This window comes from Chiloscyllium plagiosum, unplaced genomic scaffold (assembly GCF_037043375.1).
Source record: "Chiloscyllium plagiosum isolate Xiang-an unplaced genomic scaffold, Cpla_swu_hap1 HiC_scaffold_36, whole genome shotgun sequence".
Classification (NCBI taxonomy): Eukaryota; Metazoa; Chordata; class Chondrichthyes; order Orectolobiformes; family Hemiscylliidae; genus Chiloscyllium; species Chiloscyllium plagiosum.
The window spans coordinates 12,371,217-12,388,612 of record NW_028270174.1 but is presented as its reverse complement, the minus strand read 5'-3'; the positions used below and the strand labels follow the sequence as shown (position 1 = coordinate 12,388,612).

General features: G+C 40.1%; 1 protein-coding gene across 2 annotated transcripts in view; it reads right to left on the bottom strand.

Annotated features, from left to right (window-relative positions):
* The window catches only part of gstcd (glutathione S-transferase, C-terminal domain containing), a 136,653-nt gene that overhangs the window by 102,597 nt on the left and 16,660 nt on the right, over nucleotides 1–17,396 (bottom strand). For both annotated transcript variants that reach the window (XM_043674346.2, XM_043674347.2), the window contains exons 4-5: nucleotides 13,516–13,770; nucleotides 5,610–5,703 (exon numbers count right to left, since the gene is read on the bottom strand). In XM_043674346.2, the coding sequence (XP_043530281.2) occupies nucleotides 5,610–5,703; nucleotides 13,516–13,770 (349 nt within the window). The remainder of the gene's footprint in view (nucleotides 1–5,609; nucleotides 5,704–13,515; nucleotides 13,771–17,396) is intronic.

Sequence of the window (17,396 nt, the reverse complement as noted above, 5' to 3'; positions counted from 1 at the left end):
GTTAGGTGCATTAGTCAGGGGTAAATATAGGATAATAAGCTGGGGAATTATTTAATAGGAAAAAAGCTAATTTAAAATGTTAAAAGTCATTTACAAATCCAGCTCAGATAGTGAAGCATTTGCTTTGTTTAACTACTTAAAAATGTCTGTTCATTGATACAATTTGTACATTAAGCACTGAAATCATGTACACAAAAATGCTAGAATCAGCACACAACTAAATGAAGGAATGCAGAACAAATATTAATCTTTCATCTGAGCTCAAAGCCTAAAAGCTCCATTCAAAATACTCCCAGACATCTGAGACATCAGCTTGCATCAATTTATTTAAATTTAATGACAAAAAATTGCATCCATCATTAATCTTAACATAACTTTAATACAACAATAATACATTCAGGAATGAAACTCCAGACTGATGGCCCTACACAAAGCTGGGTGCAAGCTACCATAGACTGAATTTGTATTCTAGAACTGAACTATCACCTTGGAAAATGTTTTTTTCTTTGACTTCAGACAAGTCAAAAGCAAAGGCCACATTATGAAGTATCACGCAGCTGCTGACTTTATAAATACTTTAATAGAACCCTCGATGGGGTTAACTGTGAAATAAAGGCTTACTGAACTTATGCAAATGGATTTAACAGCTCTTTCATCAATCTGCCGTCCATGAATTACGAGTTCTAAATAACACAGAGGATTAATTTGGAATCCAGTTCCCCACTGAATGCTCTGTTTATCTACTATTGCGATATTTAGGACATCATACCAAGGAATAAGGCCACAGCTACAAATGGTCGGACCAACAGGAAACTGCAGGTCATTGATATACTTCTGTTCTATATTTGTAACTCAGTCAATGCATTTTACAAGTGAATGTGAAGTTTGACCTGTGAGAGCAGCACAACAGGTTTATTGGATTCTTGCTTTAAACGCCACAAGCACTCTGCAGATCACTGACATTTAACAAATGAATACCAGGCCAAAAGGTGAAAACATACTTGAGAGTGGTGTGCAAGTACATGACTTCAAGAGAATGAAGCATTAAGACGTCAACAGGAGTGGGGGCTATGCAAGGCCATTCTTTTCCTTTCGATGTCTGTGAATCTTAAACATTTCAGCCTGCCCTGAATAACCACTACAATAAAACCAGGAAGCTAACAGAAATAATGAACAAGTATAGACACAGATTTCAAAATATATTTTAAAACTGGTTCAAAAAAGGATCTTCATAGAAGCATGGAATCCCAGAATTTGGAAGCAGCCCATCAAGTGCACATCGACCGTCCAAACAGCATCCCACACAGACCCAACCCCCTATTCTATCCCTATAACCCTGCATTTCCCATGGCTAATCCACACAGCCTGCATATCCCTGGACACTACACTCAATTTAGCATGGCCAACCGACCTAACCGACACATCTCTGGACTGTGGGAGGAATCTGGAATACTCTGAGGAAACCCATACAGCCACGGGAAGAATGTGCAAACCCCACACAGACAGTCACCAGAAAGCGGAATCGAACCCAGGACCCTAGTGTTGTGAGGCAGCAGAGCTAAATACTTTGCTTAATTGAAAATAACTATTCAGACTTGCTTATCTCTTCCATATAAGAACACACTTAAAATATTCTTTGTATAAAATAATTATTTGTTCTCAACTACTGAATCAATAGTACTTTCTTCTTATTTTCATTTTGAATACCCTTGGACTTACTGGATTAGACACGAAGAAAGTTGTCAGGAGGTCCCTGACGATATTGAAAGCACATAGTCCTTGCAATAATGTTTGTTACTGTGGCAAAGCATATGCATCCTGCATTTATTTTTTACGGTATGTAAGTGCTGACTCCTGTTTTTTAAAAACACATTTTTAAATTAATTCCTGGGATGTGGCATCACAGGCAGGGATGGTTGCCCATCACCAACTACCAGTTCATAGCATTAAGTGGTTTGCTTAAGAAGGCAATTAAGCCCTGGGTTTGTCGGGGTGGCGTATGTCAACTATGGAACACATTCCTTTAGACTTTTACATATATGGTGCACCAGAAAATGGACAACTTTTACAAGACATGGCGGCCCTTTTTGAATTACTTAGAAGATCTGTCCGCCACTTTGATTAGGACTTTTGTCTCGCCATGATGCTTTGGTCTGATAGGCCTAGGACCGTGAGGGGAAGAATTTCAAACAAATGTGGGTTTAATAATTGATGCTCTCAAAAGTGGAGAGCTATGGTCTTGTTGCACTGAGCGGTGTTATTTATTTATTGATTGATACCTTAAGTGTAGTTTTGATTTATTTGGTAGAGTAGTATAGTGGTTGGGTTACTGTTGTTTTTGATGTTATGACGCTATATTTTCATATTTCTGTAACTTTCTAATTTTGTAAAGAAAGATTTTTCAATAAAAATACATTTTTTTTACAAAATGGCAATTAAGCCCAAAATAGATTACATTAGGAAAGCACTGCAGGTTTCCTTCCTTAAAAGGAATATTAGGGAACATGCTGGACTTTAAGACAATCCAATGGCTTTGTGGTCGGTTTTACTTGTATCAGCTTTTTGCTTTCAGATTTTAGAATAAAAATGTATTTAAGTTCTCAAACTGCTCTGGTGAGCTTTGAACATAAAAATGTAGATTACTTATCTAGCCAGCAGAGTGACAAGTCTAGAAACAGAAAGATTATGGGGTGGAGTTTAATATTCAAGGTAGAAATCACAAGTTGAATAATTTCCCAAAATTACAATCCCATTTCTGGAGCTTAGTGCCAACCTACACTACTTCTACCTTTCCATGCTATAGAAATATATCATGCAGCATTACATTATGACACAAGAAGTGACGCAACAGCTTTTGAACTCTGACTCCAGGGATCCTCGATAGTTCACAATCACATTGAGGTGCCATGACCATGCCTCCTAACAAAATGTGCATAACTCCATGGAAACAGCAGGGTGGAGGGGAGATTCTAGAGTACTCACCTCTGCAAAAAGAGCACACCTTTTTTCTTTATTCTTTCATGTGATGTGATGTTGCTGCCTTGGGCAGCATTTGTTGCCCATCACTGATTTCCCTTGAATCAAGTGGCTTTATTTGGCTATTTCAGAGGACAGTTAAGAGTCAACCAGAGTTTTCAGTAATATGGAGACTAGAGCAGATAAGGACGACAGCAGTTTAAGAAGGCAGCTTACTAGCAGCTGCTCAACGGCACCCAGAGATGGGCAATAAATGCTGGCCAGCCAGCAATGATCACATCCCACGTGTAAATTAAAACAAAAGTCTGCAAGTCAATGACACCGAATAGAGCAACAGATCTAAACAGTTGGGTGGGGCAGATGTTACCGTGTTAGGTCTGATTAGGTGGTTTTCTGCTGCCAGTTTTGTTCAGGGAACCTAAAGCTTGCCTGCAATTTGGAAGTGCTCAGCCTCTAAATTGCCTCAATACCATTTAGCATTTTTAAAGACAGGGCAAATGATGGTGAAGGTTATGTCTTTCAGACGTCTCCTCCTGCTCATCAATTGCTTTTCCCTGTGCCTTTTATGGCTATCACGGTACAACCTAAACCAATAATCACTGAATTGATATACAGGAACATCCTTCTTCTCTGTACCCTGCCACTCCCCATCCTGTCACCTCCAGTTCCAGACCCTGTTGCCACACATAGTGTGGAATCAGAAAGTGTTAGGTAGCAGGTGAGATCAAATTTTAAGGTAAGGAGTTTTTTTTTCCAGATGAGACCAGTGCCTGCAGCAAGTGCAGCAGGTTACGTGTGTCCTAGCACAAAGCATGAGCATTTCTTAGTGGAATCTAACTATAGCAGTTAAATAGCTGTAAAGGTCAATGGGTCAAAGACCCACCGTTCATGAACTATTCCTCAGGGTGTACAACTGGCTGAGCTATTTGGCAATCATAGGAGTATAAATCAGTTAAGTCTCCAAATATGAAATACAAGCAAACTATTTAACCTCTTATCAGACTAAAAGAAAACAGGCTGAGTGAACTGCACAACATAAATTAACATTCCCAGTTTGATTTTATTCCTGTGGGAATGGAATGACACAGTGTTTAAAAATGATGACTGGACACCTCCCACTAAATCTTCAATTCGTTTACACCTGCTAGCATTTTAACTGCTGGGTTTTCAATAATCTGAAGTCCACAAATCACAGCAAAATGGGGTGGGGGGTGGGATTTCGTTCGTATTTAAAAGTTGGAGTATTGTGAAATCATTCAAAAGTAAAATTTCTCTTTGTGAAAAAAGTTGGACGGGGGTGGCTGGGTAGAAAATCCATTTTTTAAAATCCCCACAACGAACCACCAAAACACAGGGAACCACAGCAATGCAATTGCACTAGAGGCATGTTTATTCCCAAAACATACATTTATCACGACAGGGAGATTCAACAGCTATGAATGCTCCTGAAAGTTATATTAAAAAACGTTTTTTTTAACCAAGCTCTTAGACACTCGGATCTTCTGGCCCAGAGATAGCATACTATTACAAGACCCCTGGAGCCCCTGGACATCGTATACGTTAATTGCACAACTTAAGGTTAAGTGTCTACAGATGGAAGGGCATGCATCAGATAAACACCTGTGCACAAAGACTTGTACCTCTTAAAGGCCTGAATCATTTGATCATTCATTTGTTTGTTTGATTTGGTTCTCAAAAGAGTGCAGAGAAATATTTATTAGTATTGATGCATTAAATAGTACTGGAGAGTTAGGAGTAAAATACTTGTACTTGTGAATAAAACCAAGTTAGGACTGACTTTCTCATCCTGTCCTTTATGTACTGGTTGCAAGAAATTTACCCGTGTACTACTCTAACCTACAATACGTCTACATTTTACTAACAATTAACATCATCAGTGTAGAGGTATATAAAAGATCATTTTATCAAAAACATAGAAAGGTACAGGGCTATGTACTAAATCTATATCACATTATAAAGTTAATATAATGTAAATGAAATCTGCTGCAATTATTATCGAAGCTTTGTTTTAAAAAAAATTATTCCCATCAATTCTTACAACTTTTGAGAAAGAAGCTATGCAAACTGCCAGAATAAATCCTTCATGTTTATCTAAATAGCCATCTGCATTAAAGGCACAATAAGAAGTTTGCATAGATTATAAAATGTATCAAGAGGAGCTAGACCTGTTTGGATGCTCAGCCCTTCAAACAATGAAGAACGGCCCTGTGAGGCTGGGCCAGACATGGAAAATATACAGTAGTGCAACAGAAAGAGAGCATTTGAATCTGGATTAACAAAAAAAACAAATCAATACTGCATCTGCACAGGTTCCAGAGGGCAGATAATGGATTTTTGAGCAGATCAAAAAAAAAGCACTGATTTTAAAAATATTGTTAATCATGTTTCAAAGTCAATGGAGACATAATAAAATAAGAAATACCTCACCTCAAGGCTGATAACAGAGCAACTCTGACATATAAGATCAGACTCTTTGAAGAGGTCAGCAATAGTGACAGAGGTCAATGATAGCACAACATGACCTGGACACAAGAAGGGATCATGGAACAACAAGGTTATGTTGGAGGCAAACACTGTCAAAGCAAAAAGAGAAGTACAAAGAATATTCTTGCCTTCTATGGGATTGACAGCTACTGGAAGGTTTCCCCAATCCAGGCTCCACGATGGATACGGATGTGATGTGAAATTTGCTGAAATTCCATTCTCCTATTTGTAGACAGGAGACATTTTTTAGTTATTTTATAATACATCACTATTCAACATTAGTACCTTGCAAAGACTACTGCAACTTAGAGTCATAGAGTCATAGAGATGTACAACACGGAAACAGACCCTTTGGTCCAACTTGTCCATGCCGACCCAATCAAGTTTCACAACATCTTTCCAATAGGAAGGAGACCAGAATTGCACATAATATTCCAATAGTGGCCTAACCAATGTCCTGTACAGCCGTACCTCCCAACTCCTGTACTCAATACTCTGACCAATAAAGGAAAATATACCAAATGCTATCTTCACTGTCCTATCAATCTGCGACTCCACCTTCAAGAAGCTATGAACCTGCACTCCAAGGTCTCTTTGTTCAGCAACACTCCCTAGGACCTTACCATTAAGTCTATAAGCCCTGCTAAGATTTGCTTTCCCAAAATGCAGCACCTCTCATTTGTCTAAATTAAACTTCATCTCCCACTTCTCAGCCCATTGGCCCCATCTGATCAAGATCCTGTTGTAATCTGAGGTAACCTTATTCGCTGTCCACTACACCTCCAACTTTGGTGTCAGCTGCAAACTTACTGACTGTACCTCTTAAAGCTCACATCCAAATCATTTATATGAATGATGAAAAGTAGTGGACCCAACACAGATCCTTGTGGCACTCCACTGGTCACAGGTCTCCGGTTTGAAAAACAACCCTCTACCACCACCCTCTGTCTTCTACCTTTGAGCCAGTTCTGTATCCAAATGGCTAGTTCTCCCTGTATTCCATGAGATCTAACCTTGCTAATCAGTCTCCCATGGGGAATCGTGTCAAATGCCTTACAGAAGTCCATACAAATGACGTCTACCGCTCTGCCCTCATTAATCCTCTTTGTTACTTCTTCAAAATAATTCAATCAAGTTTGTGAGACATGATTTCCCACACACAAAGCCATGTTGACTATACCTAATCAGTCCTTGCCTTTGAAAATACATGTCCATCCTGTCCCTCAGATTCCTTCCAGTAACTGTCAGGCTCACTGGTCTATAGTTCCCTGGCTTCTCCTTACTACCTTTCTTAAATAGTGACACCAGGTTAGCCAACCTCTGGTCTTCCAGCACCTCACCTGTGACCATTGATGATACAAATACCTCAGCAAGAGGCCCAGCAATCACTTCCCTGCCTTCCCACAGAGTTCTAGGGTACATCTGATTAGGTCCTAGGGATTTATTCATTTTAATCCGTTTCAAGACATCCAGCACTTCCTGGACATTTTTCAAGACATCACCATCTATTTCCCTACATTCTATCTCTTCCATGTCCTTTTTCACAGTAAACACTGATGCAAAAAAAACTCATTTAGTATCTCCCCCATCTCCTGCGGCTCCACACAAAGGCCACTTGCTGATCTTTGAGGGGCCCTATCTCTCCCTAGTTATCCTTTTGTCCTTAATGTGTTTGTAAAAACCCTTTGAATTCTCCTTAATTCTATTTGCCTAAGCTATCTCATGCCCCCTTTTTGCCTTCCTGATTTCCCTCTTAAGTATACTCCTACTGCCTTTATACTCTTCTACAGATTCACTCGATCGATCCTTCTATATCTAACATATGCTTCCTTCTTTTTCTTAACCAAATCGTACTACTTCTACAGGAAAATTAGATTGATATTTGAAGACAAAGTTTTTTTGGAATTACGCTAATATGCGACCAACATAGATACAGAACATAGTACAGGCTCTTCAGCCTTCAATGTTGTGCCAATCTTTTATCCTACTCTCAGCTCAAACTAACCTACATTCCCTTGAGAATGGACTGAATTATAGTTATAACGGTCTATTCTGCTGTAGAAGGAAGTGAGGACTGCAGATGTTGGAGATCAGAGTCAAAAAGTGTGGTGCTGAGGAAGCTCAAGCAGTATCTAAGGAGCAGGGGAGTGGATGTCTCAAGCATAAGCTCTTCATCAGTTTTTGTTCATTTTCTGCTGTGGAACTCTATGGCTTTAATTACTGCAACTGGAAATTGGTTGAAATTTAATCAATGGATGTGGTTATCGGAAACCCAGAATCAATAATGAGAATTCTGAAAGCTATCAATTGCCTGACTGTATGGCATATCAAGTTCATGAGGTTCATCTTAATAGGGCATGTTCCTGCACCTCAAAGAAAGAAATATAATTCATATATAGTGCCTTCATGATCTCAGGGAGTCTCAGACAATGGAATACATTAGATTAGATTCCCTACAGTGCAGAAACAGGCCCTTCCGCCCAACAAGTCCACACCGACCCTCCGAAGAGCAACCCACCCAGACACATTACCCTACATTTACCCCTAACACTATGGGCAATTTAGCTTGGCCAATTCACCTAACCTGCACACCTTTGAACTATGGGAGGAAACCCACACAGACACGGGGAGAATGTGCAAACTCCACACAGACAGTTGCCCAAGGCAGGAATTGAACCCAGGTACTTGGCGCTGTGAGGCAGCAGTGCTAACCACTGAGCCACCGTGCCGCCCTACATCATGCAAGTAACTAAAATAGATAGATTCTTGATTAGAAATGTGGAGTTGAGGCTAAAATCAGATGAGCCATGATCTTATTGAATGGCAGAGCAGGCTCAAAGGGAGATGTGCACAACTTTTATCACTTTTTTGTAAGGAAACAAGCACCAGCAAGATAAAGACTGATAAGACTGATGTTGGTTGAGGGATAAATGCTCGGCCAGAACACCAAGGGGACCTTTTACATGCAGTTATCAGAAACAATTTCAAAGAACAAGGTACATAAAGAGCTTATGTTTAAGCATGTGCTTCTGAACTACTAGTTTTCACTTATGCATCAACAAAACATTTTTATTGCTGTATTATGTGTTTTGTTGTATTCTTGTATCAGTAATGATGGAGAATTAGTTTAACAACTTTTCAAGAGATTTCTGACAATGCAACACTCCCTCAGTATCATAACACATCAGACTAGGTTTGGTGCTCAAGTCCTGCACTAGGGCTTGAATCCATGGCTATGACACTCATGACAACATAGCTAAGACTGACAATCAGAAACTTACTACAGTTTCGGCCTTCCTTCCTTCCATCATTCGTTTGTTCCTTCCTCCCGTCTTTCCTTCCTTCCTTCTTTCCTTCCTTTTGACCTTCATTTCTTCCTTTCTTCTTTCCTTCCAGCTTCCCTTTTTTGCATCCTTCCTTTCTTCCTTCCTTCATTCCTTTATCTCTTCACACCTTCCTTCCTTCTTTCCTCCCTTCCATCCGTCCTTCCTTCCTTCCTGCATTCAGTCCTTCCATCCGTCCTTCCTTCATCCCTTCCTTATTTCATTCCTTCTTTCCTTACGTCTTTCCTTTCTTTGTTCATTCCTTCCTTAGTGGCTTCCTTCCATCCTTCCTTCCTTTCTTCCTTCCTTCCTTCATCTTACTTTTCTTTTTTCCTACCGTCTTTCATTCCTTCATTCGTGCCTTCCTTCCATCGTTCCTTCCTCCCTTCAGTTCTTCCGTCCCCACTTCCTTGCTTCCGTCCTTCATTAATTCATTCCTTCTTTCCTTCCTTCCTTCATTCATTACTACTTTCATTCCTTCCTTCCTGTTTTTCCTTCCATCCATTCTTCCTTAGATCCTTCCTTCCTTCTTTACTTCCTTACTCACTTCATTCAGAATCTAACTTTAAAAACTACAGGTGAATATAAATAACTTCAGCATGAGTTGTAGAGCTGTCATGAAAGGATAGAACGTTAAGATTGGGTAAATGAAGTTCAAAGTTATGAAATTGTTAGGGTTATCGCTGCAGAAATTATTGAATTAAGTTATTCATTATTCCATTATTTGCTTGATTAGCACCCCGCGTCCAACCTTCAACAATCACTCACTTCACCACCAGTGCACAGTGGCAGCAATCTGTACCACCTAGAAAATGCATTGTTGTAACCTACCAAGACTCCACGAAACAGCATCTTCCAAACCTGTAGACTCAACACCTGGAAGAAAAAGGGCAGCAGATACATGGGAACACCACAACCTGAAAGTTCCCTCCAAGCCACACACCACCTGGCTCTAAATTAACTATACCACTGTTCCTTCACTGCCGTTGGGTCAAAATCCTGGAACTCCCTTGCTATCTGGGCTCTGGTTGTCCCTACATCCCAAGAACTGCAACAATTCAAGAAGGCAGCTCACCATCATCTTCTCGGGAGCAATTAGGGATGGGCAATAAATACTGGTCAGCAACTACCACATCCCATAAAGCTATAAGGAGAGGCTGAATAGGCTGTGGCTGTTTTCCCTGGAGAGTCAGAGACTAAGGGGTGACCTTATACAGGTTTATAAAATCATGAGGGGCATGGAAAGGGTAAATAGACAAGGGTGGGGGGCATCCAGAATGAGAGGGAATACATTTTGGGTGAAAGGAGAAAGATTTAAAAGGGACCTAAGGGGCAACGTTTTCATGCAGAGCGTGGTATGTGTATAGAATGAACTGCCAGAGGAGTGGCGGAGGCTGGTACAATTAAATCATTTAAAAGGCATCTGGATGGGTATATGAATAGGAAGGGTTTAGAGGGATATGGGCAAATGGGACTAGATTAATTTAGGATATCTGGTCGGCATGGAGGAGTTGGACTGAATGGTCTGTTTTCAAGGAGAAAGTGAGGTCTGCAGATGCTGGAGATCAAAGTTGAAACTTTATTGCTGGAACAGCACAGCAGGTTAGGCAGCATCCAGGGAACAGGAGATTCGACGTTTCGGGCACAGGCCCTTCTTCAGGTCTGTTTTCATGCTGTATATCTCTATGACTTTATGACTCTAATATAAAGAAAATAGCAATTAGCTTGAAGTGCATGACAATTGCTTTATCAGCAGTTAAAGATTTAAACTGGAAAATATTCAGTATAATTCAGTTCTTCTTTCAAGCGCTTGGGATGTTTACAAATTCTTAAGAGAGTATAGTAATTAGCTTGGGAAAACTGGAAAACAATGAGTTATGAAGAGTTGTCATTCTACTTCCAGTAACATCAAAATATAAATTATCCACTGACAGGTGGAACATATTTGAAAATGTTTAAAAAATACACATGATACAGCAATGTTTTGTTGATACATAAGTAAAAACTAGCAGTTCAGAAGCACATGCTTAAACATAAACTCGTTATTTGCCTTGCTCTTTGTATTTGTTTCTGATAATTACCACTGATTCACCACTGATAAACACCCTTAGAATTATTGTGCATTTTAATCTTTGAGGCTATATATCTTCTGACATTTATGACACACTTAGAATTCCAGACATTCTCAGGTCTTCATTAAAATGGTAATGAAAATCTACCAATTTGAGAAACTTTGATCAAATTTATTAGATATTCTAGATTTCTGGGAAGAAATGTCAACTTTATTCAAATTATATGACATTGCGCTTTCCTTCAGTTGTGCTAAATATGAGCATCCTCTTAAGTATCTGGTTTCTTCCTGAACCAGCTGAAACCATGCATTTTGATATATACAACGTTTGGAGACAACATTTGATAGTGTCTTGCCCTGCAACTTCAGACAAGAGTTTTCCATCTATATCTCCATTGGATCCATAACATTCCCTAGTTTAATCACAGAGTCCGTTTCTATTGAGTTTCTCTTTTTTATTCCTTCTCAGCAACACAGAATCCAATACACTCTTCCACATCACCCTCTCCTCAAACTCACTCTTTCTCAGGAACCTAAAACTGAATCACCATTCTTCTCTTAATTTTCTATCCAAACATCTAAAAGCTTTTAAAACCTAAGTTTTGTGCAAGCCAAATACAAATTAACTATTGATGTAACTATGTTTTCCTCCCATCCACAAATTAATCTCTACGTGGTTCCACCCTTGGCTCCCAGCTGCTGAACTTTCATAAGCTGCTTTTGAACATCATCCAATTTTCAAGGTCAGTTTTGATGGGTATAACAATGTCGTCCTGCTCTATTTCTCCACCCAAGTAGAATTAATATAACAGTAAATGCAGCACATTGACTGCAAACCAGTTGGTTACTGCATAGGCTGACCTTGCAGACTCAACACACTAAATGAAGCACTCATCGGTGCACTTTATACTTCAGTGCGATGTGGACATTGTTGGCAGGGTCAGTATTTGTTGCCCTTCCTTAATTTTCTTTAAATACAATGACTTACTCAATCACTGCAAAGAGCAGCTAACAACTAACCACAATGCTGTGGGTTTGCAGTCAGACAGTTTCACAAAAAAGCCAAGGCGATTTCTAGATTAGATTACATTAGACTACAGTGTGGAAACAGGCCATTCGGCCCAACAAGTCCACACCGACCCGCCGAAGCGCAACCCACCCATACCCTTACATTTACCCCTTACCTAACACTACGGGCAATTTAGCATGGCCAATTCACCTGACCTGCACATCTTTGGACTGTGGGAGGAAACCGGAGCACCCGGAGGAAACCCACGCAGACACGGGGAGAACGTGCAAACTCCACACAGTCAGTCGCCTGAGGTGGGAATTGAACCCGGGTCTCCGGCGCTGTGAGGCAGCAGTGCTAACCACTGTGCCACCGTGCCGCCCACCATTACTGGTCACCATTACTGGCTTTCTATTCTAAATTTATTGATTGAACTTAAATTCCATCAATTGTCAGTGTAGGATTTGCACTCGTGTCCCCAGATCATTCACTTGTGCCTCTGAATTATTAGTCTAGTGATATTATCACCACATCACTTCCCCCAAGGTTAACAATTGTCCATGTGACATGAACCCTTGATAAATTGAAAATTTCCTGCAATAAACAGAGACAAAACTATCATCGTTGGCTCTGGTCCAACATGCCAACTGTTTTTGTTGCATCACCTTACCCAAGCATCTATTCGGGTTTTACCTGGCAACCAATCACAAAACTGAGCTGTTTATTGAAAGTGCGAGCACTGAGCTTGTGAAGGGTGAAGTTGTCATAGACCCAGAGGACCGTAGAGCTGCCCTCTCATCAGGGACAGCTGACTGGTGATGGTTTAACCTTAGGTTTACCATGCCTCAGGCAAGGGGAGAGGTTGAGAAAGCGAGACCTACATGGTAACCTCAGCTGGTGCAGGAATTGAACCAAGAGAACTTCTCATTTTATCCCCCACTGCTACTGAATTCCTCATCAAAACTCCTCCTCACTTCTTTCCATACCTGAATTCTTACCTCCACACATCAGCTTTGCCTGAATTCAGCTTATTCAAAGCCCTATAGATCCATGTCTTTATTAAGTGTTTCAGAAAGGCAGTAAAAATCTCAAACTCCTTGCCCTCCTTTACAAAAGCCTCCAGAATCTCACTTCTCTCCATCTTGGCAATACTCTCCTACCAAATGTTCCATCCTGTAACCTCTAACTCTGGTTCATGATCTGTTCTGCCATACCATTCTTCCATCAGAACTTTAACAAATTTGCTTGCTCTTTAGAAATATATCCCAAAACCATCTCATTCCCTTTTGCCTTTTAATAACCCACCTCTATATATATACCAACCCTGAAGAAAACATTCTCGTGTGCTGCAATTATAAAACATTTCAATCTCAAACAGAAAATACTGCAGACTTAATCATTCAAGAATATCATTTCTGACTGGAGTCTCAAATCCTTCCAATATTCCATGTTGTCTGCAACCAGTCAAAGGTTACTGGCAAATAACTAGAGTTCAGTTGACAGGTGATAATAAAAAGAATATTTTCACACAGGGCAAGTTTACAAGGTAATAAATATTGTCACGTTGTGTGTCTCTACAATGTGAAATATGACATCAAGGAAATGTTAAGATCATAAAAATATTAAGTTACTTCTAGCTTGTTCATGGTGGGCCTTGGGCCACCTCGGAAGTGGAAGTCTGTGGTTTCATCTTTGTCGTTCTTAGGTTCACAAGAGCTCGAAACTGCCACAGCAGAGGAAGGCGAAGGAGCACAGAGGTTGAGAAGATGAATGTCACAGCTTGCAGCCGCCTTTTTCACTCCAGATACTTCCTGAACACGTTGGTACCAGCGTGCCAGTAAGGGCAATGTTTTCAGAGTCTCGTCTCGACAATCCCCAAGAGAAACCTGATTAGAAAAGAATTTGGAACAAAAATGTGACTTTAGCCATAAATCAAAACATCCCCTGAAATATATGGTGTGACATTTTTCTTTGTAGTCGTGCATGCAGTGATGGTGCCACACTGGAGACCTGCGTTCCTCAGCAGCTGTGGTATGAACAACCCATGTACTGCAATCACAGAAATAGTCAGGTCCTATTTCCAACACCTCTGGATTAATATAGAGCGGCACGCAATTGTTAAAATGTGAAATCTAAAACCAAGGCAAAAGCCCTTCACATTACTGATCCTGAAAAATTTCACCACCAAGCCAAATTTTAAACTCGTTTCCTCTTAGATCAAAAGTGAGATGCTTGTTAAACACAAAATAGGTAACAAAATCTTCCACCAGACACAACATTCATCCAATATGGCCAGAGAAAGATAGATCCAAACTACTCACTGATAAGACAGTTACTGTCCAACATCTCACACCCACACTGTCTGTGTGGAGTTTGTACATTCTCCCTGTGTCTGCATGGGTTTCCTCCGGGTGCTCCAGTTTCATCCCACAATCCAAAGATGTGCAGGTTAGGTGAATCGTTCATGCTAAACTGCCCATAGTGTTAGGTGCATTAGTCACAGGGAAATGGGTCTGGGTGGGTTACTCTTCGGAGGGTCAGTGTGGACTGGTTGGGCCAAAGGGTCTGTTTCCATACTGTAGGGAATCTAATCTAAGTTACATGATGGCATCTTGTGAAACATTTCAGTTCTTAAACCCTCAAAATGTTGCTTTTTCCATAACTGATTTGTTGCAATTATTAAATATCAAAGAGCAAAATAAATACTAAACTAAAGCTTTGATAGACTGACTCCTGCCCTCTGGTAGCAGATCATTACCAGATTCAACTATTTTTTAAGCTGTTGTCCTTTTTGCATCTGTCAATAAGCTTACAAAAGTTAGACCAGGCACAATGGAAAGTGTGAAATCAATATATGATTTAAAGGGGGAAAAAAAGGAAAACAAAATTACACAATCTCAAAGCTCATAATGTCATTCTAGTTCTCTTGTCCTTGAATCAGGACGCAGCAGTTTCAAACTCTATTCAAAAATATTGTTCAAGCTGAACTACAGAGCCACACTGAGGGGTGTCACACTGCTAGTAGCTTGTTAGATTTTGCACTGTATGATTTGGCTGCCCTATTTTAGGCCAATGGTGGCACTTTAAAAGTACTCAATAAGATGTACAGTGCTTTGGAAGAGCCAACAATTATGAAGATGCTACATAAATGCAAGATCTTCTTCACAATAGTAATGTCTACATTAGAACAATCTACACCAGATCTTGCTTCAACGTAGAAGCCAATTTACATGGAATAAGGTTCCAGAAACCATAATGAGGTAATTACCATATCACCTGTATTTCATGGTGTTAAAGGATAAATGTGACACCAGGAACACTTCTCAGATGCACTTTAGTTGTAAAATGTTCTATATAAATTCAAGCTCTCTCTTCTTTTCTTCTGTTCAACAAATGGCATATAATCATGTCTGCTTACATAAACTCTTGAAAAGTATTAGCTCCCATTTATGTAGCATTTTTAAAGTAATTAAACAAAATCTGACAATGAGCCACATAAAAGGATACTAGGTTAGATAACTATAAGTTTCAACATTGATTTTAAGGAACATCTTAAGGGTAGAAAGAAAGGCAGGGAGGTGATGAAAGCAGGTGCGGAGCTTAGGGCCTGGGCAGCTGCCAGCAGTGGTAAAGGGAATAAAATTAGATATCTTATGAGGCAGATTGAAACAATTTACAGAGACAGGGATGGGAAAAACCATGGAGGCATTCAAAAACAAAAACATGGATTTTAAAATTGAAACGTTGCTTGACGAAGATCTATGTAGGTCAGCAAAGAGATTAGATTAGATTACATTACAGTGTGGAAACAGGCCCTTCGGCCCAACAAGTCCACACCGACCCGCCGAAGCGCAACCCACCCATACCCCTACATTTACCCCTTTACCTAACACTACGGGCAATTTAGCATGGCCAATTCACCTGACCTGCACATCTTTGGATTGTGGGAGGAAACCGGAGCACCCGGAGGAAACCCACGCAGACACGGGGAGAACGTGCAAACTCCACACAGTCAGTCGCCTGAGGCGGGAATTGAACCCGGGTCTCCGGTGCTGTGAGGCAGCAGTGCTAACCACTGTGCCACCCACGTCAGATGTCAGATAAACAATTGGGACTTGGTGCAAGATCAGACCGAGGCAGCAGAGTTCAGAACGGCCTCAAGCGTTGGAGAGTAGAACCCGTTGTTCCAATCTGTTGATATGATAAAGTCAATGTTTACCAAAGATATGGACAAGAGTTTCAGTAGCGGATCAGCTAAGGCAAGGGCTGAGTCAGGCAATGTTATAGAAATGAACGGTTTAATGATGATGTCAATGTCTACAAGTAGTCTACCTTAAGACTACATCCAATACCAAGTCATATTCAGTCTTGTTCAGCATCGGATGGTTGCTAAAGAAAGAGACAGTTGGTGGCAAGGGAAAAGAGCTTGGATTAGGAACCAAAATCAATGGTTTATGTTTTATAGCTAAATACAGTTAACAAAGAAGGAAAACTGAATAACTTCATTTGCACGTTGTAACTGAATAGTCTAGGGCATGGATATGACTTTACAGCCTATGCCTTCAAGTGTTTGAAAGCACTTAAAGCATTTCTACCTGTGACATGCAACTGTCTCACTGTCTACTAGAAAATCTGCTATATGACTTCTAAGCTTAACACCAGGTGAAAAAAGCTCATATCAGTTTTGAAGGAATCAAGTTAAGAATCACAAGAATAATACACCACTCTTAGCAGATTGTGAAAATCCTCAGAGACTAATATATTCTGTTTCCACAGCACAGAAAAATGGTTAGTATGAGAGCAATCCGAGAGAGATACATCAAATCCATGGCAGGTGCAGTAAATAGTCTCCTAATACGCAGTAAGTTTCCCTAAAAGGATCATCTAATTATTCTACACATTCCTTTTTAGTTTCCAGTATTTGTTAGTACGACAGCTGCAATTTCTCAACTAGACCTCAAACCACAACCAAAGGCCACTTAGCCACAAAAATGTCTTTTTATACATTTACAAAAGATTTGGTCTTTAAGGAACAGCTAACCTTTTGATTTTACATCACATTACTTTAATCTACATTAGTTAACCTTTATGTATGCAATTTACTGCACTGTAGTTAGCTTTGCAAGCCATACTCAGAATTTTCAAACAGAAACACCAGGATATATAAACATTCAGCTAGTTCAGAATCCACAATAAGCTATAACAAAAAGGATGGCTAACTTTACAGGATAAGATGAGGTCAACTCATTTTATTGGGTATGCACACTGCAATGCAGGAGCACTGCACGGGTTGGGAGAACTCAAATGCCAGGCAACAGTAGCAATGGAAGGTCACTCAATACTGTTGCACAATGTTCGCCTTCAAAGACTGGCACTGGAGATCAAAAGCATGGACTTGGTCTAATATTTTTTGATTAACTCTCAACCCCTGCAGAAATGTATGGAATGGTTGATGTGTAGACAGTCCAATCACAAATGGAAAGACTTCGCATCGTGCATGGAAATTATCTGT